At 38.5% G+C, this 25,718-nt stretch overlaps 1 protein-coding gene across 4 annotated transcripts in view; it reads right to left on the bottom strand.

Annotated features, from left to right (window-relative positions):
- Positions 1-8,129: 8,129 nt before the first annotated feature.
- Positions 8,130-25,718, bottom strand: part of LOC123879236 (WD repeat-containing protein 7) — a 150,080-nt gene continuing 132,491 nt past the window's right edge. For all 4 annotated transcript variants that reach the window (XM_045926856.1, XM_045926858.1, XM_045926857.1 and 1 more), the window contains 14 exons: positions 22,221-22,384; positions 21,624-21,787; positions 20,808-20,954; positions 19,319-19,461; positions 15,901-16,012; positions 14,825-14,951; positions 14,126-14,267; positions 13,372-13,431; positions 11,777-11,962; positions 11,197-11,323; positions 10,107-10,284; positions 9,429-9,555; positions 8,816-8,986; positions 8,130-8,379 (listed from right to left, as the gene is read on the bottom strand). In XM_045926856.1, coding sequence (XP_045782812.1) covers positions 8,207-8,379; positions 8,816-8,986; positions 9,429-9,555; positions 10,107-10,284; positions 11,197-11,323; positions 11,777-11,962; positions 13,372-13,431; positions 14,126-14,267; positions 14,825-14,951; positions 15,901-16,012; positions 19,319-19,461; positions 20,808-20,954; positions 21,624-21,787; positions 22,221-22,384 — 2,021 coding nt within the window. In that variant the 3' untranslated portion in view covers positions 8,130-8,206. The remainder of the gene's footprint in view (positions 8,380-8,815; positions 8,987-9,428; positions 9,556-10,106; positions 10,285-11,196; positions 11,324-11,776; positions 11,963-13,371; positions 13,432-14,125; positions 14,268-14,824; positions 14,952-15,900; positions 16,013-19,318; positions 19,462-20,807; positions 20,955-21,623; positions 21,788-22,220; positions 22,385-25,718) is intronic.

Below are 25,718 nucleotides of genomic sequence, written 5' to 3'. Positions count from 1 at the left end.
TGTGCCTGTTGTGTCGTATTGAAAACCTGTCTCTTCTCAAATATGTGTGGGAGCAGGAGCGGATTGTTGTTGTCCGCCATTGTCAAGTCCGCGCGCATGCGACCTCAGATACACGGTTAATAAGTGTCTGTTCGTGCGTAGTTGATCATCTCTTCAGTTAGATGACGTAACCGCCAGTCTGCCAATTGGCGAGACTTGTCCACGTCCAGAACGTAGTACCGCTTTAGAAGTGCCGCCAGTGACTTGCCGTTCGCAAGAGGATCCAAATAAATTGTCAATTGTCTCCGAAATATCTTTGTAACCATTGTATTTCCTCATCCGCCCCGTGTTTTTTTTTTTGATTTCTGTCTCTCACGGCGCAGTTGCTACCCTATTTTTCATTTCTTGTATATAGTGATGTTACACAGCCGTCTCTTTAGTTAGAGGACGTAACCGCCAGTCTGCCAATTGGTAAGACTTGTCCACGTCCAGAACGTAGTACCGCTTTAGAAGTGCTGCGAGTGACTTGCCTTTCGCGTGAGGTGTCAAATACTCCGACATAGGTCAATAACAGAATTAGTATTGTCATTTTGTTTGTCTGTGTCCATATCATCGACGTCACCGTCATTAATGACGGATTGATGATGTGTTAGGGGAACATCATCATTATTTTCGCTGCTAGAAATTAAGATTCTGCCAGAATTTTTCATTGATCATTTATGCTTCCAGAATCATTCTGGAAGCATAAATGATCATGCTTCTTCCTTTATTTTCCTCCCATTAACAGCTTCTAATGCACCCTACGTTTGAAGTGGGTTTCCAAGCCCCCTTTTTAGGGTTCCGTAGCCAAATGGCAAAAAACGGAACCCTTATAGATTCGTCATGTCTGTCTGTCTGTCTGTTCGTCCGTCCGTATGTCACAGTCACTTCCTTTTAGGTGCACTTTCAGATATCTATAAGAGTAAAATAAAATTTTATTTTCAAAACGCTTTAATTTGATTGTCTGATCCGTAGCGGCCACGGACCAACATTTTTTTCATTGCTTTATTGCCATCTCTATCTTGTATAACACTAAAATGAATAAATCTATCCTTCTCACATTTTTGCTTGGTAGTGAATAGCGATCGCTTCATTCGTAGGGATGTCAGAAATGCAAATAGTTTTTGGAAATATCGATATCGATGTCAACGTTTTTATAAAAAAATATAGGTATAATTTCTTAAATAAATAAATAAAAGTTTATTTACCTCAACAAAATATAATACGATAAAGCATAAAAATAAAAATACAAATGATGGACGACAAAATAACTTAAAACTAGAAAATACAAAGAACAATATTTTGTGTGATTTAAAAGGTCTCTGCCTCACCATAATGCTGCAGTATTTGACTACTGCAGTGGTCAAATACTGCATTATGCTGATTTTCAGACAGAGATTTAAAAGAATATTCGCGCTCTAAAAATTAGCATATAATATTTTATCCTAACATACGACCTTAATCATCTTACATTACGAGTTAATAAAGAATAATGATTAATTATATTAAGTTTTCGGCCAACAATGAAGAAGTATGTGTTTCAGGATGGTTTCAGGATTTTTGTGAATTCCACCCCCTCACCGATTTTCAAAAATTTCGTCCGAGCGAAGGCGGGGCGGGTTAGATAGTATAACATACTAGCTGATGCCCGCGACTTCGTCCGCGTGGATTTAGGTTTTTCGAAATCCCGTGGGAACTATTTGATTTTCCGGGATAAAAAGTAGCCTATGTGCTAATCCAGGATATTATCTATGTCCATTCCGAATTTCAGCCAAATCCGTCCAGTGGTTTTGGCGTGAAGGAGTAACAAACATACACACACACATACACACAAACTTTCGCCTTTATAATATTAGTTTGATAAAAGCTCCCCAACAATGGGGATGATGCCTGTCTCAAAAATAAATTATTTCTTGTTAATTATTAAATAGAGTGTCTTCCAAAATTCGTAAAATCCGCATTCGTTGCTAGTTATAAGTTTGCTAACCATTTTAAATTATCGATTTAACTAAAAAAGTACGTTAAATTACGTCAAATGTTATGACGTCACATCTGTAAATTTCATACAAGCTCCCTTACTAAGCGAGCGTTTTGACGTTTGATAAAAAGTCGCTGATTTGACTTGTAGTAATCATCCGTAGTAGTCAGATTAAAAAAAAACTGCGTGAAAACCCTCAGAAATCTATGTCTATTATACTCTTAAGTGCTTATTCTAAGGAAAAATGTAATTTTCGTTTTTATTTCTGTTTCCAGTATCTGGAATATTTTTTTTTCTTTAAATATAAGATTTTATAATGTGAACATTAAGTACCAAACACATTGAGGCAATCATGTGTGAAATCATGTGTGTGTTGGGGTTTAGCAATCGCGGGTTTTAGTACGTACTTTGGAGTGAGTTTTAAATAATGTTGTTTTATGTGTTTATTACTTTGATTGATTTCACACGTAATTACCACGCACATTTTGTGTACGATAATCTTGCTACAATACGCGACAGATCGAGATGGCAATCAAGGTGGAGACACCTCGCACTCACATCCCCCGCCCTAACCTGGTGCGGTGTACCCCAATTGCCATCTCAACCTGTCGCGTGCTATAGTGACGCATACACTGAGTTTGAGATCGTATAGAGCGTAGGTATACTTTGATTTTGCTCAGACTTTACTTCAAGTTAAAACGAGACAGAGTTACAGCTCTTACATAAATCTGTCTCGTTTTAACCCGAGCAAACCCAAAGTTCCCTTTAGTTAGATCTCAGTCTGAGTAAAGTCTGACAAGGCTCTTTTGGGACTTGAGTGAGGGTGCTGTTGTAGCTTTATAGCTCGTTGACACAGGCTGCGTAAGCGTAGACGTAGCGCGTACCATTGCGTTATAATGTATGAAACATGACACACCGCTTGCGTAAAGCGCGGACGTATGCGTAACCCGGTGTTAGGGGTTTACGCGCCTCACTACGCTCGTGTTACGTGTACGCAATTGGTGTGAATCGGCCGTTATGCCGTCACAGCGAACTATCAACAAGTGCACTTCTCAAGATGGCCGCGTTAGTTCCGATTTTGGCCACGCGCCAAAAGAGCCTTGTCGCCTGTCGGACTGTACCTTTCATCGCAACTTGACGCGTGATTACTACGTTTGCAGCATTGCAAATCACAGTATAATAAATCTTAAGGAATAAAGCAACGGTGCCAACATATTCTCACGATGAAGGGATGTGTACGATTTTTAATGGTACAAACTAAGTGTGAACGGTTCTTTACGTTGTATGCTATGTACCTACTGGGTAAGATTTAAGCAAAAAGACATGTGTTGTTAATGCCATGTGAAAGGACTAGGATAAGTTTTAATAGCATTTATTGTTAACAGGGCTCTCTCCGTCACTCGCTTCATACAATCGTAGTTCCATTTTCATTTGAATATTAAGTAATCAAAGTCCATGAAATTTTGCAGACATATTCTAGAAACTAATATCTGTGCCTGTGGTGTTTTTGATTTCTCTAAAATATGTAGTTTTAAAATTACAGGGGCTCAAAGATTTGTATGTAAATTTTTAAGACCGCGTAACTTTAGAACCGAATATTTTAACAGAAATCTGGAAAACCACAGACATAGATATTAGTTTCTAGAATATGTCTGCAAAATTTCATGGACTTTGGTTGCTTAATATTCAAATGAAATTGGAACTGTATAACTGAATACAAACGTGTATGAAGCGAGTGACGGAGAGACCCCTCTTAAGTGAAAGATGTACCTACTCATTTTTAGAAATTAAATTAAACAGATTTCGAAAACTAAATGTGTATTAATAGTTTATAAGATTATACTCAACGTAGAAACGGTTTTTTCTTTCGTACAAACTTGGAAAAGTATTTTTGTTTAGTCATTTAGTTGATAGTTAATTCATAATTTAAAATAAAATATTTTGTTTCTTTTTAAGTTTTTATTTCGAATAAACATTTTAAACCAAATACTTAGCGCTGTTTTTTTTTTTAATGAATTATTACGCGACAAATCGGGATGGGGATGCTCTGCAGTCTCATACCTCGATTGCCATCTCGATCTGTCGCAAACTTACACCCAATGCGATAAATGTTTAGGCGCACAACGCCAAAAATACAAAATGTCAAAAGATGTAAAACGGTACGCAGAATGTCAAAAATGCTGAATGTCCGATTGCTATGATACCATCGATGTACCTCTGACAAGTGAAGGTTACAGTAACTAGAAAAGAGCTGATAACTTTCAAACGACTGAACCGATTTTCTTGGATTATAGCTAAGAACACTCTCGATCAAGCCACCTTTCAAAAAAAAAAACTATTTTAAAATCGGTTCATTCGTTTAGGAGCTATGATGCCACAGACAATTAAAGAGATCTATTTAATTTAAACACCTTGCTTTAACTACGATGGGTTTGGCATTTTCAAACATTCAATTTTGGCATTTTACATTTTTGGCTTTGCGCATCTAAACAACGGTGAATCTTACAAAGTAGGTGTTATACCTACATTTGACCTAAAACCACTTCCAGGTTCGACTCCCAAGAGAAGTCTGAATTAGTTTTAGCGCTATGCATAAAAATGTAGGTTGGCTCTCATTCGAATACTAACCAATCAATCAAAGAAATGTAACACGTTCTGGAAGCAAATATAAGGAAGGTAGAAATTAAGATTTTTTTTCTCTCTCGTCTGGCTTTACACAGATTAGCCAATGTCAAGTTTGTAGTTATAGGTATACAAGTTAAGGAAACCATACAAGTATGGACTTTGTCTGTGCCGGCGCTCGCCGACACACGCCCCTTTAGAGCGCTTCCCAGTCATTTCCACCTCCAAAAACACCTAAAAAACCCGCCACTTTTAATAAAAAAAAACACTCCAAAAAGGCACCGCACGCGCGCCAGCAAACGCCAACCAAAGACCTTACACTTACAATGACTTGAAAATACAATAGATCTCATTTTAGCCTAACAAAAATGTTTGGTCACAGTCTAGTTAGTAAGTGTAAGGTCTTTGACGCCAACACAGACCCACGTGACACTTGGTTGTGACGCGCGTGAATCCGTAGACAACTGCACGCATTACGTCTACGCGAACGTTCACGCCACGCAAGCGGTATGCCATGTCTCATACAGTTCCATATATTACAACGCAATGGTACGCACTACGTCTACGCTTACGCAGCCTGTGTGCCCGGCGCTTAAGACTGCATCATCACCAGCTTAAATTGCAGATAAAACTTATCACTGAATAAAAAAATAGCACTCTACTTACATAAAAATAGATCGACAAATAAAACGCCGTTTTGCAAAGAAACATTTTATTTAAACTAAGTAAGGTATAACAACATTCATAATATTTAATTTATTAATAATAATAAATAGGTATATTTCACAATAATTGTACACTTTAAAAATAAAATAATACTATCATTACATCACATTGATAAACATTTTAGCAATAGATACAAATACTTACAAGATGATTAATTTGTGAACGAAAATATTCATAACTAGTGGATGCCCGCGACTTTGTCCGCGTGGATTTACGTTTTTCAAGATCCCGTGGGAACTGTTTGATTTTATGTTAATTACAGGGACGCAAGCTACCTCGGTACCTTTTATATAAATCGGTTAAACGGATGGGTCTAGGAATCCCGTGGGAACTGTTTGATTTTCCGGGATAAAAAGTAGCCTATGTATGGGCCGTAAAAGGTAGCAGACAGACAGACATACAGACACATTTTCACTTTTAGAGTAACTAGAAAATGCTAGAAAGAAAGTTTAGCGCTCTCTCTGTTACGTATTCCCATACAAATGATGAAGACAAAAATCTCAATGCACGCAATCCAATTTGAGTCACCAACCAATCACAAACGAATACGTATGTTTTCTGATTGAATTTCAAAATCAAATGTTTTTTGAAAACATTTTCGAATTTCGAATGTTTTTTGAAAACGTTTGTGATTGGTCAGTGACTCAAAATGGTTAACGCAGAAAGATTTATGCCTCTATCATTCGTATGGAATTGACGTAACTTCTTTGCGCGTATAGGGTATACATAGTTTAGGATGTGGTGTTTTATTATCACACTTATTATTATAAAAGGCGAAAGTCTGTGTGTATGTGTGTGTGTGTGTATGCTTGTTACTCCTTCACGCAAAAACTACTGGACGGATTTGGCTGAAATTTGGAATGGAGATAGATAATATCCTGGATTAGCACATAGGCTACTTTTTATCCTGGAAAATCAAAGAGTTCCCAAGGGATTTCGAAAAACCTAAATCCACACGAGCGAAGTCGCGGGCTTCGGCTAGTGCATGCATAATATCGTGGTAAATAGGAAAAAACAGACCGCAAAAAAGTTGGAATGTGATAGATTCAAGCGTTGGTTAAGGGCCAGTTGCATATCAGTCGGTTAAAGTTATGTAACGGTAACCGTTAAACGAACAAAAAGCACGACTAAGGTGAATGGTTTAATTTGGTACAACGTTAACTACGTTAACAAACGCTGCCTTGTGCTAACCATTTATTTATTTATATTTATTTTTTCATGTACTAAAATTGTTGTTACAAAGTAATAATAAATAAAGTTACATTGGAAATGCTCATCTCTAAACAGAGATCTACCATCCATCTTGAGAGATACCATCTTGCTTTTATTGCTTGCTTTTAAATTTAACGGTATCACTAATTCATTAACCGTTTGATATGCAACTTTCCCTAAGTTGGATAGATTAAGGGTTTTCATACATTTTAAATTGTTTTTTATAATACATAATACTTATAAGTACCTAATATAATTTCATCTACAATTTTTATACACACAGAATCATTAATTTACAAAGTTACGCCGATATACCTGCGCAGAAACCTTATTTTCAAATGGCGCGAAAATATCTCGACCAATCATAGCTCGTGCCCGTCCACTATTGGTTGTTGACTACGCGCCATGTTTGGTACGCGCGAATTATGAGCGAGACAGCACGAGTCTCTGTTGTTCTTGTGTTTACAACCTTAACGTCAAGCAATAAGGTCTATATTTCATTGGTGTATATTCTGTTTTAGTTAGATTTAGTTGGCGTTACGACTTATAAAAGTACGTGCTATTTTGGTCTTTTGCTCACAGTTTCTAGAATATGTCTGCAAAATTTCATGGATTCATGGATCAATTTGGTTGCTTAATATTCAAATGAAATTGGAACTACGTTTGTATGAAGCGAGTGACGAAGAGACCTCTCGTAAGGTTATTTTATTAAACTTTGGGTTGGGAATTTTAATGAGTTTAGTCTTGGCAAAAGTTAGGTTACTGTGAATAAGGTTACGTAGGGTTAGATTTGCTTAAGTAAAAGTTAAGTTATAAAGGTTAGTTATGTTAAAGTCAGGTTACGAAATATTAGGTTAGTTTCGCATACGTCACCTTACAGTTAGGTAAGATCGGGTTAACTTAGATTTTAGACAATAATAACTAGGTATAGTATTTATTATAAATTATAAATAATTTGTTTTTATGGATACTTATGTATTTGGTAAGGCGAATGCGTTTGTAAAATATGTGCAGTATTGAATAAAAAACTAAAAAGAAAAATTAGTATTAAGTTGCGAAAGATAAGGTTACTTTGAATTAGGTTACCTTCAGTAAGGGTATTTTGAATTAAGTTACTTTTAGTTAGGTTACCTATTTTGAATTAGGTTACTTTCAGTTAGGTTATAAAAATTAGGTTACTTTGAATTAGATTATTTTTAGTTAGGTTACTTTTGTTTAGGTTAGGTTACATTCTATCTAGAGGGCAGTTTTACTTTGCTTAGACTTAAGACACTGTTGAAACGAGACAGCGTTATACCGCTGGCATAAATCTGTCTCGTTTTAAAGGTGCAGGGCACGGGTCTGCCCGCGAAATTCAATTTGGTTTTTTGTAAACTAATACGCAATTTGTAAACTAATACGACAAAGTAGGCTTATGGCATTCATAAACTGAACACTTTCAAGTAAAAATTTTTATATAAACCTGTGGAGATAATACTGCCATTGGCGCTATTAGAACGCCATAAGCCTACTTTGTCGTATTAGTTTACAAATTGCGAACAAACGAAAGAATTTCGCGGGCAGACCCGTCTAGTGTAGCGAAACTTAAGTCTGAGCAAAGTCAAAGTGCACTCTATAGATTTGAATCTTAGATACAATCTTCTGCACTGTCTACACGTTGAACCTGGTCTCGGAGCCGTCAGCCAGCATGAGCGTGACGGCCCGCGAGTTGGTCCACACGAGGCGCGCCAGCCGCGCAGGGTTGAGCCGCGCCACGTCCGCCATGGGCGCCGTGCTGTAGCACTTCACGCAGCGGGTCTGCGCCGCGCCTAACCCGAACATACCTACAAACAAACAAAACTCTTTACTGCTAAAAAACCGGCCAAGTGCAAGTCAGACTCGTGCACTGAGAGTTCTGTACTCGGGTATTTTTTCCAGCATTTTGGAAAAAAATTATGCATAAAAATAAATAAAAATCTGTTTGAGAACGTACAAGTAAAGCCCTTTCATATGATACCCCACTTGGTATAGTTATCTTACTTTGAAAATTGAAGCACATTTTTTTTAATGATGTAACCACAAATTCGCGGTTTTCAGATTTATTCCTGTACTTGTGCTATAAGATCTACCTACCTGCGAAATTTCATGATTCTAGGTCAACGGGAAGTACCCTATAGGTTTCTTGACAGACAGGACAGACAGACTAGACTAAGCAATAGCGCGATTTAAAGTTCCAGTGCTGCCATCTTTCGAAACAAAAAATTAACTTGGTTTACTCACCGGCAGTACTCTGCCAGAAGGAGAGTCTGTTGTCAGAAGTGGCGTAGGACACGAGGTACCGGCCGTCGGGGCTGAAGGCACACGCGGTTACCGGGCCAGTATGCGCAGCCAGTGACTGGCAGCGACCAGCACGTAGCTCGTATATTGCCAGTTGGCCTGTGTGACTGCCCACTGAAACAGATTTATAACTCAGTAGGTTTATGCCAAACTTTTCTGTATATTTAGGCACTGGTGGCCATTTATTTGACAGTTTGAAATTATGCTATTACTTGTACAATGTTTTCTGCAATGGAGTGGTCCCACTGAGCGAATGTTTCGAGTTTGGCGAAAGTTCGCCAATCGGCAAGTCTTCTAGCCAGTTAGTGATGCCACCACATTCGCGATTCAGCGAATTTTTTAGACTCTTGTAATCTTGTTACTGTTGTAATCTGTTTTACTATCATTTGCCATTAAAAAAATAAGTTTTATTAAAAAAACATGTTCCTGTAAATTGAAGCGGCCGGATCTTAGACTCATTTCCTTTGATGCAGGCTAAATTGCCGCCTCAACACGAAAGTTTGGCGAATGTTGGCTGAGCTGGTAATGGGTTGATCATGATAAACTATTTACCAACCTGCGATTCGTCTGGTGGCCGGGCAGTGTGAGACCTGGTTGTATCGGCAGATGGCTGGAAATACTTCGTTAAGGCCTTTGCTCTTCAGGTGAGACTGGTCCACGCAGTGCAGGATTATATCCATCACCTGGGAATTCATTCGTTTCGATAAAATACAAGGTACAACCAGAACGCGAGCAAAAACGATGACAGGTGATAAGTACTGATGATTGCTGATAAGACACCATAATAAAACGCGAAAAAAATAAATTAAAATCCTGTATTTTTTAAAGTTCACAATATATTGCAAATAAAACATCTGACTGACGCTAGAGGTCAGCGAACTTTCCGTAAATAGGTCATTCGAAGTCAATGCCGCGTTGTAGGCGGGCACTGACCCGAGTTTTGCATGCTATGCATTGCAGGGAGTATTGCTATATATTACATACTTTAGGAGGTCATTAGGAACCAGAGTTGAGCTAACCAAGGGACAACACATGGACAGACAGACAGACACATTTCGCATTTATAATATTAATTCAGGCATAGAAGTCAGAAGAAGTAAAATGGAGGTTATTACATAAGGCCGCCAAATTGTATCTACCTGTCTATATTTGTTTTGCTTTGTATGTGTTTTTTGTATTAATTCTGTGGTGTAAAATAAAAGTATATTCATTCAATCAAACACCAGACACTTACTTCAACCAATAGTTCAGCAACTTCAGCATGCATCCTCTCAATAAGCAGCTCTATGCCTCTCAGCACCTCAGCTCGTCCCCTCTGGAGCGCTAAAGCCGCAGGAAGGGGCGGAGCGCCCGCAGGCGCCGCGGCGCAGCGAGCCACCTCACGCGCCATGGTTGTTATAAAGGCGGCTGGCCTGGTGACAATGGAAACAAGATAAAGTTGAAAACTAAAACCCGACTGCGATCGTCTCCATAAACGCTGAAATATTATAGTAAAATTGTTTTTGTGCCCCTTGGTATATTTTTATGTTATTGTACATTTATATTCATCAGCTCAAATTTTCTCTTCTTTCATTTAACATTCCACTCGATACAATAGCAAAAAAAAATTTTTGGGGACCTCTACTTTTTTTGATGTAACATCCGTTTTGTTAATTTTTTTCGTATAAAATATAGCCTATGTCACCCGGACTTTTACGACGAATCGATTGACACCTCATTCATCAAAATCGGTCCAGTAATTAAGGCACTACGGTGGAACACACAGAATCTGGATACAAATATACTACACACATACATACATACATAGACTGCTAAAATCGTAACCCTTCCTTTTGACTTTGCCGCAGTCGGGTAAAAACCAGTCAAGTGAGAGTCGGACCTCGCTCTTTTAGCGTTCCGTACATAATTACGAACATCATATTTTAGGTGTATGAAATATTTCTTTTTCAAGCTAGAACATCGCAGTAAACCGTGAAAGAAAACCCCAAAAATGTTGTCTAAACAATGATACCCCACACGTTAGGATAATCTCTCAGCCTCAGCCCCACTGAAAAATAATTTAATTGAATTTCTAATTCAATATTTGGGTTGGGGTCAACGTTTTACATCAAATACCAACAAACAAGACGAAGAAAACAAGCGCGCGTAAAGGGTTTCGAACAGTTGTTTGAGAAAATTCTGTTTTTTTTTGTTTATTGTTAAATATTGACAAGACAAATCGGCATTATCCTTAGTTTTGAGCGTATAATATCAAATAATGCAGTGATCACTTTCATACGTTTGTATGAAGAAAGCACTGGAATGTGTGAATAATTCTTACTCACCTAGCCGTAGCAATAAGGGTAAGCGCGTGTCTGGCGGTGCGGCAGGAATCGGCTTGCGGAGTCAATGGCAAGCCATACGTCATAGATGGTACTAGCTTGTCCGCATCGGAGCACATTTCCAGAAGACCTGTAGATAAAGGTAAAGTCGACGGTTAGAACACAAAATATATATTTTTCAATTTTTTGAGTCTGGCAACCATGAACTTTAATCGATTTTCCTTAGGCAACTTATATGTTTTGATTTCAAAATAATTAGGTGTTTTTTCCTATTCTGCTATTTACATTGAAGCAACCTACTTTTTAAAGACTATAGTTAGTATATGATATTATAGTATAATAATGACTAACCAAGTATTAATTAGGGTAGGCAATCTTGACCTCATTTAATTACGCAACCCGTTTGCGGTTTTGTGTATTAAGAATTATGAAGAAATCTCTTCCTTTGGTTAATAAATGGGTGAAAACTACAACAAGAAATATTTTTTTTTCAGAACAATAAACAAACCTAGAATTTACAGGTTTGACTTTGACATTTCTTTCAAATATCTTAGTAAGTGCCAGGGTTGTCACTACTACTCACCGAGCAGCACTTGGCTGACGTCGAGATATGGCTCCCAGACCGCGAACCCACGACCCAGCAAGTCCACGGCCGCGCGACGAAGAGGCGTGTGTGAAGGCAGGCGGGGCGAGCCGGCGGCTAGCAGCAAGTGAGTTAGCGCCAGGGCTGTCAACCGCGCTAGGTTGTTGGAGGCGCTAAGTGTGAACCCTGAAACAAAATACACGGCTGTATTCACAAACGTTACTATGAGGTGTTACAGTATGCATAGTGTAGGTTCCACCAATCAGATCATTGTAAATTGACGTGTTACAGTCATCTGATTGGTGGAACGGACATTGTGCGTTCGAGCGCACTATGAGACCTCATAGTAACGTTTGTGAATTCGGGTGTTAATCACACTATATCACTTCAAACTAATTTGTATGTATGTAGGTGATTAATACTCCCCTTTCCCCTCCAATTAAGCGAGAAGCTTGTGCCAGGAGTGGATACGACAATAGTGCAACGGGTGAGGTTTGAACCCGCCGACCTTTCGAAATTCAGTCCGCTCTTCAACCGTTGAGCTATCGAGGCTCTAATTAAATGTGATTTTCATATTAAAATTAATAATGTCTGGTGATGAGTTGAAAGGATGAGATCATCACATTAATAATATAAAAGCGTGTATGTGTATGTGTGTGTGTGTGTGTATGTTTGTTACTTCTTCACGCAAAAACTACCGGACGGATTTGCCTGAAATTTAGAATGGAGATAGATTATACCCTGAATTAGCACATGGGATACTTTTTATTCCGGAAAATCATAGAGTTCCCACGGGATTTTAAAAAACTTACATCCACGCGAACGAAGTCGCGGATATCAGCTAGTACTATGTAAAAAAAATACTCTCGATTAATGGCATGGCAGCCCTTCGATACATACAAAAAATAATTTTTAATCTTCCGGGGGTTGCGAGCACTAAATAATACCCGAGTACGGAACCCATGTGCGCGAGTATGACTCGCACTTGGGCGGGTTTTTAATGCTTGTAATAGTATAAAATATTGCATACCTTAAGGCCAAATTATTTGGCTGTACTTATTATAAGTTTAGAATAAGACAAAGAATAATAATAACCTCTTGCAATAACTTGATTGATTGATTAATTTTTTTTCTGTATTTTAATGGAAAAAAATTGTCACCTGCGTCTATGCATACGCTTAGCATAAACAAAGCCTGCAAAAATATTAGGTAGGAAACACTTACCTTTTTTTTGCTCTCTCGTCTGGCTTTACAAAGATTAGCCAATGTCAAGTTTGTAGTTATTTGTAACAAGTTAGTTAAACTATACAAGTATGGACCCCGTCTGTGCCGGCGCTCGCCGACACAAGGTAAGTGTTGGACTTCGTCTGTGTTGGTGTTAGCTGGCGGGCGTGCTCTGCCTTTTTGCAGTGTTTTTTTTTTTTTGTTAAAACTGACTGGAAAGCGCTCTAAGGGGGTGCCGTGCGTGTGTCGGCGAGCGCCGGCACAGACGGGGTCCATACTTGTATAGTTTAGCTAACTTGTTACAAATAACTACAAACTTGACATTGGCTAATCTTTTTAAAGCCAGACGAGAGAGAAAAAAAAACATTTACCTTCTACAATAGAACTCTTTCTGCTGTCGCCATCTTTACGTCGCTTATTGCCTGCAGCACCTGAAATAGATATGCGCAATGTATACCGCAGCGAAGCCAAACATAAAAGGCAATATGAAAGAAAACAAGCGGCCAAGTGCGAGTCAGACTCGCGCACCGAGGGTTCCGTACTCGGGTATTTTTCCCGACATTTTGCATGATAAATCATAAACTATTATGTATAAAAATAAATAAATATCTGTTTTAGAATGTACAGGTAAAGCCCTTTTATATGATAGCCCACTTGGTATAGTTATCTTACTTTGAAAATTGAAACACATTTTAATTATTTTTTTGTGATATAACCACAAAATCACGGTTTTCGGATTTTTTCCTTTACTTGTGCTGTAAGGTCTACCTAGCTGCCAAATTTCATGATTCTAGGTCAACGAGAAGTACCCTATAGGTTTTCTTGACAGACACGACAGACAGACAGACAGACAACAAAGTGATCCTATAAGGGTTCCGTTTTTCCTTTTAAGGTACGGAACCCCGAAAAAAAGAAAAGGGCTTAAATTCGGCATGCAGATAGCTTATGATGCAGACATCCGCTAAGAAAGGATTTTTGAAAGTTCGACCCCTAAGGGGGTAAAATAGGGGTTTGAAATTCGTATAGTCCACTCGGACGAAGTCGCGGGCTTAAGCTAGTTCTATATAAAATCAAACGTTGGACCACTGTACGGTTTTTTTACACTGTGGTATAGTTAAAACTGACCTTCACTCGCGATGTCCTGTCCGAATTCAGCACCGATCACTCCAAGTAATACGACCGCAGTGGTTTGCTTGCGTTTCAGCTCGGCTATGGACGAAGGCTTGCGAATCTGGTCTTCCTCCTCTTCCTCGAATTCTTCTTCTTGCTGCGAGAAAGAGATAGATAGATAAAAACCTTATTGCACGCAAAACAAATAATCAACACAAAAGGAAGACACAAAAAAAAAAAACAATTGTATGCAAAGGCGGCCTTATTGATCAGAGCAATCTCCACCAGGCAATCTTTAGTGAAAGGAGAAACTAGGCGTGTAGAGTTATAAAGTTAATTAATACAGGTTAATTTTTTTCTAAAAACTATCCTTGTTACACTCGTGTTTCTACCTTAGAATCCTTCGCGTGGCTCGGAATCCAACGCTCGAGGCAAAATAACAACTTTGCAGCCTTTTATGACAAATAACTATTTCACCTCACTAGCTCAAAAAGGACGCTTTGCTGTCTAAAACCACTTAGCAAAAATCGTTTTTGCTCACTCAATGCACACGATAGGAAAGTTATTGTTTCTTGTGCCTTTATATACCTCGCTAGATTCAGGATTCTAACTTAGATCCTTCGTCCGTTCGGGGTTCAAACTAGGCACTCGCAAGAAAAATGAACTTTGCTATCTTGTTGAACAAATAACTATTTAAGCAAAGTCTTTACTTACATCTCTAGCGTCTTTCTCAACGGGCTCCTTTTTCGCCGCGTTGGGGTTAATGCTTTCTGTGTGAGTGTACAGCGGCAGGTACTGTGCCCAGTTGTCCACTAGCGACTTGCGCCCTTTGGGACCCAGCCTGAAAATCCATATGAATGTTGTGAACGCGAAAGTGTGTGTCTATATGCTTGGTTTTCAATGTTCATCCTCTAAACAGATTTTGAAGAAATTTCTTGAACTACAGAGGCATTTGTATGTATGTTTCTTTGTTACTCAAAACCTGCTTTTTTATTTAAAAAAAAATCCCTATTATAAGCTGAAACTATGTCAGTTTATGTAAATAAGTGTAAATTATATAAATAGTATCAATAGTAACAAATAAATGAGAGTAATTATTATTAGCGTGTTGAGTGAATTGATATAATAAATTTGTGCGATGATACTGATTTGCTCTTTTAGAAAGCAAAATATAGATATAAGATTATTTATTATAGATTTAGTAAGCTATATTTTCAGCAAGTACCATGGTTTGTATTTTAGTTAAAGCGTGCGTGGTGGTGGTGCGTATTGCTTGCTTGGTGTCTGGCTTTTCCTGCGTGTTTATCAGTGGAAGGGCGGGCGGTGCATGTCGCATGCTGCATGTTGCACCATACAGATTTCTTTGGTTTAGCCGATTATAGCGAATTAAGCTTTTGGTTCCTTGTATATCATGGAGTTCCGCAAAATAACGCTTGCTTCTATCCATCCATACTATATACTATAATATTATAAATGCGAAAGTGTGTCTGTCTGTCTGCTACGCTTTCACGGCTCAACCGCTGAACCGGTTTAAATGAAATTTTGTACAGACTTAAGATACACTCCGGGGAAGGACATAGACTACTTTTTATCCCGGAAAAAGAAACAGTTCCCGCGGAATTCCTAAATACTCATCCGCTTGATCGATTTGTATGAAATTTGGTACCGAGGTAGCTTGCGTCCCTGTAATTGACATAGGTTACTTTTTATCCCGGATAATCAAACAGTTCCCACGGGATCTTTAAAAACCTAAATCCACGCGGACGAAGTCTAGTACTACATAAACTGACCTGCCAAGTTCCGCCAGCAACAAAGCCTGTGCAGCGTCACGGACTTCGAGGCAGTGGTGTTGCCACCTGCGAGCCAGCATCTCCACTTGAGGACGCTTGAAGCTCTTCGCGCCTGAAACAACGTTTTAAACTTTCATCATATCATCATCATGTCATGATCAACCCATTTCCGCCCCACTACTGAGTACGGGTCTCCTCTCAGAATGAGAAGGGTTTAGGCCATAATCTGCCACGCTGGCCCAATGCGGATTGGCAGACTTCACACACCTTTGAGAACATGGAGAACTCTCAGGCATGCAGGTTTCCTCACGATGTTTTCCTTCACCGTTAAAGCAAGTGATATTTAATTGCTTAAAACGCACATAACTGAAAAGTTAGAGGTGCGTGCCCGGGATCGAACCCCCGACCTCCGATTCGGAGGCGGACGTTCTAACCACTAGGCTTAGCCACAGCTTTTATCATATAACTTTCATCATATACTCCGTACAAAATGACTTCCCACGCACCATTTTTATTTTTAGGGTTCCGTAACTAAAAAGGAAAAACGGAACTCTTATAGGATTACTTTGTTGTCTGTCTGTTCGTCTGTCGTGGCTGTCAAGAAAAGCTATAGGGTAATTCCCGTTGACCTAGAATCATGAAAGGCAGGTATTTATACCAATAACTTTCATACAATTATGACTAGAAAATGTGCAAAACTGCATGGTCCATGAACGGGTGCACTTATTATGAATGAAAATAACCTAACATGCACTCACCTAAAGTAATTAAAAAATAACCAAATTTTTTTTTTAATTTTTTGAAACAACAGATAAAGTACAGGCATTTTACTATTAATAAAATGTAAACTATTTAACTAAACTTTATGAGTCAACTGTCATGTTAAAAGTAGGGTTCACCTTTTAAAGAAGCCGTGATAAACGGCCTAGGACTGCTAATTATTATTTTAGACCCCTTCATTCAGAATGCCCTATGACCTACTTGAACTTTTTTCTTTGTTCTAATAAGTTCTTTTAAGATATTTTTAGGTCATAAAATTATATCAATGACCCATATTCGAATTACTTAAAAAAAATTGCACCATTCATAACTCATTCTCAGATATTTTTTTTTTACACCATACATGACCGACTAAGAAAACCAAAGAGTTCTTACTCAAAAACCTTCAATTTATGCGGGCAAAGTCGCGGGCATCATCTAGGATACCGTAAGAATTATGTATTTATGTCTAATGGAGAGTATGGACTGATGATCTAATTTTAATTGCTGAAAAGATTTTATTGATTTATATTTTTAAAGATGGATCTTTCTCGTGTTAGGGGTCAGACAGATTTTAGCCCGCTCGAATGCGTAACAATCGGCGTCGGACCTCACGCAGTCGCGTGATTAACCGGATCATCATCCCCCGTTAAACCTTTAGAAAGATCACAGAATTGTACCACTTGTGGTCGAATATACCTTGTGGAAGTATTGGACTATCGCACGATTTATTCGACTACCAGCGCCATCTGTTGTGAACGTGGAAAGTTAAAAATCTCTTAAAAACGTTTTTTAACCCCCGACCCAAAAAGAGGGGTGTTATAAGTTTGACGTGTGTATCTGTGTGTCTGTGTATCTGTGTATCTGTCTGTGGCATCGTAGCGCCTAAACGAATGAACCGATTTTAATTTAGTTTTTTTTTTGTTTGAAAGGTGGCTTGATCGAGAGTGTTCTTAGCTATAATCTAAAAAAATTGGTTCAGCCGTTTAAGAGTTATCAGCTCTTTTCTAGTTTTCTTGTAGAAAAGAAGGTTAGATAACCGTTAGGTTCATAATATTATGTCAATAGACAAATGTCAAGCTGTCAAGATGGACGTTGCCTAAATACATAATTATTTATTTGAAAATGATGTTTTGGAAAACTCAGATACTTTGGATCGTCGGGGGTTTTATAAATTTTTAATTTACACTTGTTATTGCTTAAAGAACATTACCGGGGAAGTGTTCTTCCCCACGCCACACCCGGGCAAGGAGGCCATGCTTCGAGGCCCGTACCCCCGTCTTGACCAAGGTCAAACGGAGAAGGCCCCGCTGCATTTTTTATTGGACTATATTGTTCGTACTCGGTATTTTTTAACCCCAACCCAAAAAGAGGAGTGTTATAAGTTTAACGTGTGTATCTGTGTATCTGTCTGTGGCATCGTAGCTCCTAAACTATTGAACCGATTTTAATTTAGTTTTTTTTTGTTTGAAAAGTGGTTTGATCGAGTGTTCTTAGCTATAATCCAAGAAAAACGGGTCAGCCGTTTGAAAGTTATCAGCTCTTTTCTAGTTACTGTAACCATCACTTGTTGGGGGTGTTATAAATTTTTAATTTACACTTGTTTCTTTATTTATTTAGGGACGTTTATGTCTGAGTACATGTCAGCCCATTATAATCTAAATAAATGAAACCAAAACAAGGAATTCTTAACCTAACAAAATGATACAAATCGAACAAAAAGAAAAAGAAAAAACAAGTAAGTATTTACTATTCATGAATGTATCAAGATTAAGCACCTAAGGCCCCGTTCACACGTTACTAGTACCGTACTAAAAAATTTTTGCAGAATAAAAATATTGAATACGTAGTGGCGTATACCCCGTTTACACGGCTTACTCTGTTAAAACTGTAAGTTATTACCCGACCGAGCAAAGCAAAGGAGTGGTTATGTGTTCAACAATCCTTTGTGGCACTCTGGAACTCAACGCGGGGACCGATTTTTATGATTTTTACAACAATGTCCTCAGTAATGACAAATACTACTCGGAGAGAGATGCCCAACTTACCAGCTGCTACTACTTTGTCCGGCAGTAATACACAGTGCAAAGTGGCCAAAAGAGACCAGCCCTGCTTGATATGAGCTTGTTGCGCTGCCAATTGCTCTTCACGTTCTTCGTCACTCGTCCACGAGGCGGTGCAAGTTGCTGCTAACATCCATAATCCATTCATCCATACATAGAGAGATAACCAAAGGAACATACCGGCTGCTACAACTTTGTCTGGCAGCAAAACGCAATGCAATGTGGCCAAAAGAGACCAGCCCTGCTTGATATGAGCTTGTTGCGCTGCCAATTGCTCTTCACGTTCTTCGTCACTCGTCCACGAGGCGGTGCAAGTTGCTGCTAACATCCATACATCCATTCATCCATCCATTCATCCATACATAGAGAGATAACCAAAAGAACATACCGGCTGCTACAACTTTGTCTGGCAGCAAAACGCAATGCAATGTGGCCAAAAGAGACCAGCCCTGCTTGATATGAGCTTGTTGCGCTGCCAATTGCTCTTCACGTTCTTCGTCACTCGTCCACGAGGCGGTGCAAGTTGCTGCTAACATCCATACATCCATTCATCCATCCATTCATCCATACATAGAGAGATAACCAAAAGAACATACCGGCTGCTACAACTTTGTCTGGCAGCAAAACGCAATGTAATGTGGCCAAAAGAGACCATCCTTGTTTGATATGAGCTTGTTGCGCTGCCAATTGTTCTTCACGTTCTTCGTCACCTGTCCAGGACGCGGTGCGGGTTGTAGGTCTGGAATAATGACATTTAAATCCATACTAATATTATAAATGCGAAAGCGTGTCTGTCTGTCGGTCTGTCTGCTACCTTTTCACAGCCCAACAGTTTAACCAATTCTGACGTTTGGTACAAGGTCAGCTTATACCCCGGAAACGGACATAGGCTACTTTTTATCCAGTTTTAACAGTTCCCACGGGATCTTTAAAAACCTAAATCCACGCGGACGAAGTCGCGGGCATCCCCTTGTTTATAATACATAGTAAAATCACTACTCTACTCATATTATTATATAAATGTGAAAGTGTTTGTTTGTTCATTTATTGATTTGTTGGGTTGTCCTTCAATCACGCCGCAACGGAGCAACGGGTTGACCTGATTTTTACACGGATATAGTTCAAGACCTGGAGAGTGACATAGGCTTCTTTTTATCCCAGAAAATCAAAGAGTTCCCACGGGATTTTAAAAACCTAAATCCACGCAGACGAAGTCGCGGGCATCAGCTAGTTGTTGATAAATGCGAAAATGAGTCTGTCTGTCCTAAAAATTAAAATAACGTCCATCTTAGACATATTTTTGTCGTAATATACCTAGTTTGATAGAGAAAAATGAGGATGAAAAATCCCATGTTATGTTAATGTTTTCCCCATTTTTCTCTATGAAATACTAATATTACAATAAAAATGTTATGTCTAAAATAAACGCAATATCACACTAATATTATAAAGGAGAAAGTTTGTATGTGTGTGTGTGTGTGCGTGTGTGTTTGTTTGTTACTCCTTCACGCAAAAACTACTGGATGGATTGGGCTGAAATTTAGAATGGAGATAGATTATACCCTGGATTAGCACATAGGCTACTTTTTATCCCGGAAAATCAAAGAGTTCCCACGGGAATTTTAAAAACCTATATCCACGCGAACGAAGTCGCGGGTATCAGCTAGTTATTGATATAGACTTGGCTGAGTCACATTTGTTAAAAGTGTACTGATTCTTTCACAATCATTGAAACTGCACTTGGACCGCCCGAAGTGCCAGATCTTTTTTTTTTACGCACATGCAAACTGTGGAATCAACTCCCATCGGCGGTGTTCCCACTAGATTACAACATGGGGTTATTCAAGGGGCGGACCAACAAATTCCTGAAAGCCGGCAACGCATCGGCGGTACCTCTGGTGCTGCAAATGTTCATGGGCGGCGGTTATCATGAGAGAGAATGTAACTTTGGTGTCCACAGCACCTTAATGACCATCTTCCCATCGTCCCATCTTAGATCACATCATCACTTTCCATCAGGTGTGATTGTGGTCAAGCGCTTGTCTATACTGAATAAAAAATAGATAAAAAAAACCATAGACATACCTGTGTAACCTCCTAGCGACCTCCTGTTCTGGCACGAAGCTTGCGTTGCTCATAGACATCAGTGTATTAGCGAGAGCTACGATGGACAGAAGATGGTTTGTGGTGAGGGTGGTGCTTAGTTCCCAGTGTAGCTTGGATGTGAACAATCTGTAAAGAAAACAGAAAATAACATAGGTATTTTATTTAGAAACCTTAGGTATTTAGTATTCTAAGGTAAGTAGCTGGAGTCTGGAGTCAGTGGCATGCAGGCCATAGAGGCATTAAGTCACTGCTCACCCTAGTTGAAATAGCTTAATGATCATTTTTGGGGTTTCGAATCTGATGGGTGCCAACGGGACCCTATTACTAAGACTCCGCTGTCCATCCCTCTGTCCGTCAGCGGGCTGTATCTCATGAACCGTAATAGGTAGAGAGCTGAAATTTTCACATGTATTTATTTCTATTACCACTATGAAGGTGCCCACGCACTCGAACTGAACTGCAGCTGAACTGCGCGTCGCGGCAGCGCCCCGCACGATATTCTCTCCAGCCACGACGCGCGTACGTCACTGCCGCGCGTCGCGGCTGGAGAGAATACCGTGTGGGGCGCTGCCGCGACGCACAGTTCAGTTGCAGTTCAGTTCAAGTGCGTGGGCACCTTTAAAAAAATTTAATAAAATTTCAAAAAGGCTGTCATGAAAAAAAAATCAATATTGATCTACCTAAATAGATACCTTACTTAGTTAATGCTTAGCCTGGCTTCGGAGCCTATGTACAATGTATGTGTCAATGGCTGGACTACCATGTGACCGATATGCCGTCCGGAGCAAAGTTTACCTGGTCAACTTTTCCTGTCGAACCAACTCAGCGGGAAGGTCAGAGGTCATGAGGACAGGGTCGTCAGGCGCCGACGCGCACGCCTCAGCCCAGCCTCCCAGCCTGGTGGGGAGCTGGACTGCCATGTGACCGTGGCGGGATACCACGCCGAAGCATACTGGGACCTGAAATGTTATATTAGAACCTATGTCTTACTACCTATTAGATAAAGCGCCCGAGAAGGTCAGACCTTAAAAAATAACGCTCAGACGGTAAAATAACTATTTTATACTAGCTGAAGCCCGCGACTTCGTTTGCGTGGATATAGGTTTTTTTAGATCCAATGGGAACTCTTTTATTCCACGGGATAAAAATTGTCCATCTCAATTTCTGGGACGGTGCTTCTGTGCCAACAAATGGGCCTTTAAGAACCCCGTGGGAACTCTTTGATTTTACGGAATAAAAAGTAGCATATGTCCGTCTCCGGGATGCAAGCTAACTCTGTACCATTCATCAAAATAAATTAAACTGATGGTCCGTAAAAAGCTAGCTGACAGACAGACACACTATCGCATTTATAATACATATTAGTATGGAAGTATGGAGTTATTCCTTTACCATGGGTCGTAATAGGCCAAGTTTGGACTCGCAGACCCTGTCCAAGTCAGGGTCAAGGCCCCAGGCGTGCAGCAAGGATATGAGGATCTGCGCGATTTCCATGGTGTGTGGCGGTTCAGCCAGCGACATGTCTCGTGGACGGTTACGCTTGGTCGGGGTTTCATCTGGAAGAAAGAGAGAAAGCGAGTTTAGCCTCTACAGTTCAACCATATAAAAAAAAGAAGTAAATGATCTCTATGTACTACGATAGAACATAAGTTGTTCGAAATAATATATTTATATGGGAGGTACACACTACACGGTCTCAAAAATTAACATACAAATCTTTAAAAAACCCCCGACCCAAAAAGAGGGGTGTTATAAGTTTGACGTGTGTATCTGTGTATCTGTCTGTGGCATCGTAGCTCCTAAACTAATGAAACGATTTTAATTTAGTTTTTTGTTTGAGAGGTGGCTTGATCGAGAGTGTTCTTAGCTATGATCCAAGAAAATCGGTTCAGCCGTTTGAAAGTTATCAGCTCTTTTCTAGTTACTGTAACCTTCACTTGTCGGGGGTGTTATAAATTTTTAATTTACACTTGTTTACGTATTATACTATACTTTTGACTGGATTGTTGACATATAGAGCAAAAATGGCGAGAGCGTTCTCAAAATTATTTATGCAATTGCCTACCATCAAAAATAATCGTGGTCACGCTTAAAATGAAAGCTTGTTTTATCAGTTCATTAAATCAACGCGCAGATATGAACGACTCTTTTCTCATGCTACAATGTAATGTATAATTAAATATAGTATCATGTTATTGTGATCTTAATTCTGCAATCGATCGAACTGTGCCGTTCACTTTGGACAGTACTTTACATAAATTATGTATGACCAAATAAAATTAGGGTTCAGTTGCGCTAGACGACCTTCCTGACACTGTGGTCACGGTAATATTATCTATACAGTATTCTAACTCGGCCGTTTCTTTGAAATAAATACCTACAGCTGCGCGGTACGTAAACATGCGATAGGGCTGCCTGCCGCCAGCATTTTAATTTTTGCCTACTTTGTGTTTCCATCTAGTTTTGTGATTGTAAATATACTTTTTTATATAAACAAATAAAATACTTTGTGAATTGCATAGGAAATGTCCAATAAAAATGCGTGTTGTTTTTTGATTGGTAGATTTAATTAAAAAATCATGTTTATGATTGAATAACAAATCGGTCTTATACATTCGAGACCGAAAAATATTTGCGCCTCGACTGAGATGTAGGAAATTAAACGAACGTTACGAATTATTAAATTTTAAAGTTTAAAAAATCCGCATTCTAGTATAAAGCTTTTAATCAAAAATTGTTTTGGGTGACATGGACAAGATGGAGAAAATGGAATATCTTTTCCTTGGTTATAGATACCTGCAGTTACTTTACAATTTATATATTTGGTTTTAAATGAAGTTCGGAATATTTTCTCCATTTTTTGCATATATTTCATAAAATCATCGCTGGGTACAATCAAAAAAGTTTGCGAATTAATCTTATTGTAGTCCCGGTACCTTAAATACCGACATTCTGAGCTGAAATTGTGGCTTCTTTGATCGGGTTTCACATACAACGAAAAAATCGCGTGGTTATTGTTAGAAAAACAAAACACCGCCCGTTCGTCACTGCGGCACAGTCGCGACTGTCTGCGTGTCGAGCGCCTGCCGACATCGAGGTGCGTAGGTATAGCTTGCATTTCGCCCGTTTGTATGAAGTTAAAATACTGTATACATACCATTACCGTGCTGTGGTGCTGTAATGAGAGGTCCCAGTTCAATTCCCAGCTCGGAAAATATCGGCATTTATCCATACTAATATTATAAATGCGAAAATGTGTCTGTCTTTCTATCTGTTTGTTACCTTTTCACGGCCCAACAGTGTAACCAATTCTGACGAAATTTGGTACAGGTTTAGCTTATATCGCGGGGACGGACATAGACTTTTTATCCCGGAAAATCAAAGAGTTTTCGCGGGATTCCTAAAGATCTGTATGGGTATCGAAGTAGCTTGCGTCCCTGTAATCGACATCCCACCAAAAACATAAATGTGAAAAAGAAGCCAAATTCTCTAAAAAGCGATGGGTTTAAGCTTCGCCGATAAAAGCATTGATATCTAGATAGGTGCCAAGTTATATATAAGGTCTTTGTATAGTTCATACAAGAATGTACAAGGAGCTTTGATTGCTTTCAAATATTTTTTGTGTTATTAAATACATATAACTTGGCAAGTGTGAATATTCAGTTAATTACATTTAACGTTTAATATGAAACATAGTTCAAGCTTAATAATGCACTTGGCAAGTTTTTTCCCCATGAATAATTGATGTATATGTAGATGAAAACTTGCCAAGTACATTATTAAGCTTGAACTATGTTTCATATTAAACGTTAAATGTAATTAACCGAATATTCACACTTGCCAAGTTATATGTATTTAATAACACAAAAAATATTTGAAAGCAATCAAAGCTCCTTGTACATTCTTGTAGGAACTATACAAAGACCTTATATTATATAACTTGGCACCTATCTAGATATCAATGCTTTTATCGGCGAAGCTTAAACCCATCGCTTTTTAGAGAATTTGGCTTCTTTTTCACATTTATGTTTTTGGTGGGATATCATAAATTTTTGTAAAGTTGATTTCTCTTAATTATTTAAACTAATATATTCCTCAATTCCGAACTTGGCTCCATTTTTACATTTATGTTTTTGGTGGGATATCATAAATTTTTGTAAAGTTGATTTCTCTTAATTATTTAAACTAATATATTCCTCAATTCCGAACTTGGCTCCATTTTTACATTTATGTTTTTGGTGGGATATCATAAATTTTTGTAAAGTTGATTTCTCTTAATTATTTAAACTAATATATTCCTCAATTCCGAACTTGGCTCCATTTTTACATTTATGTTTTTGGTGGGATATCATAAATTTTTGTAAAGTTGATTTCTCTTAATTATTTAAACTAATATATTCCTCAATTCCGAACTTGGCTCCATTTTTACATTTATGTTTTTGGTGGGATATCATAAATTTTTGTAAAGTTGATTTCTCTTAATTATTTAAACTAATATATTCCTCAATTCCGAACTTGGCTCCATTTTTACATTTATGTTTTTGGTGGGATATCATAAATTTTTGTAAAGTTGATTTCTCTTAATTATTTAAACTAATATATTCCTCAATTCCGAACTTGGCTCCATTTTTACATTTATGTTTTTGGTGGGATATCATAAATTTTTGTAAAGTTGATTTCTCTTAATTATTTAAACTAATATATTCCTCAATTCCGAACTTGGCTCCATTTTTACATTTATGTTTTTGGTGGGATATCATAAATTTTTGTAAAGTTGATTTCTCTTAATTATTTAAACTAATATATTCCTCAATTCCGAACTTGGCTCCATTTTTACATTTATGTTTTTGGTGGGATATCATAAATTTTTGTAAAGTTGATTTCTCTTAA

The sequence above is a fragment of the Maniola jurtina genome, chromosome 27, assembly GCF_905333055.1.
Source record: "Maniola jurtina chromosome 27, ilManJurt1.1, whole genome shotgun sequence".
Lineage (NCBI taxonomy): Eukaryota > Metazoa > Arthropoda > Insecta > Lepidoptera > Nymphalidae > Maniola > Maniola jurtina.
This window is presented reverse-complemented; position numbering and strand designations above follow the sequence as displayed.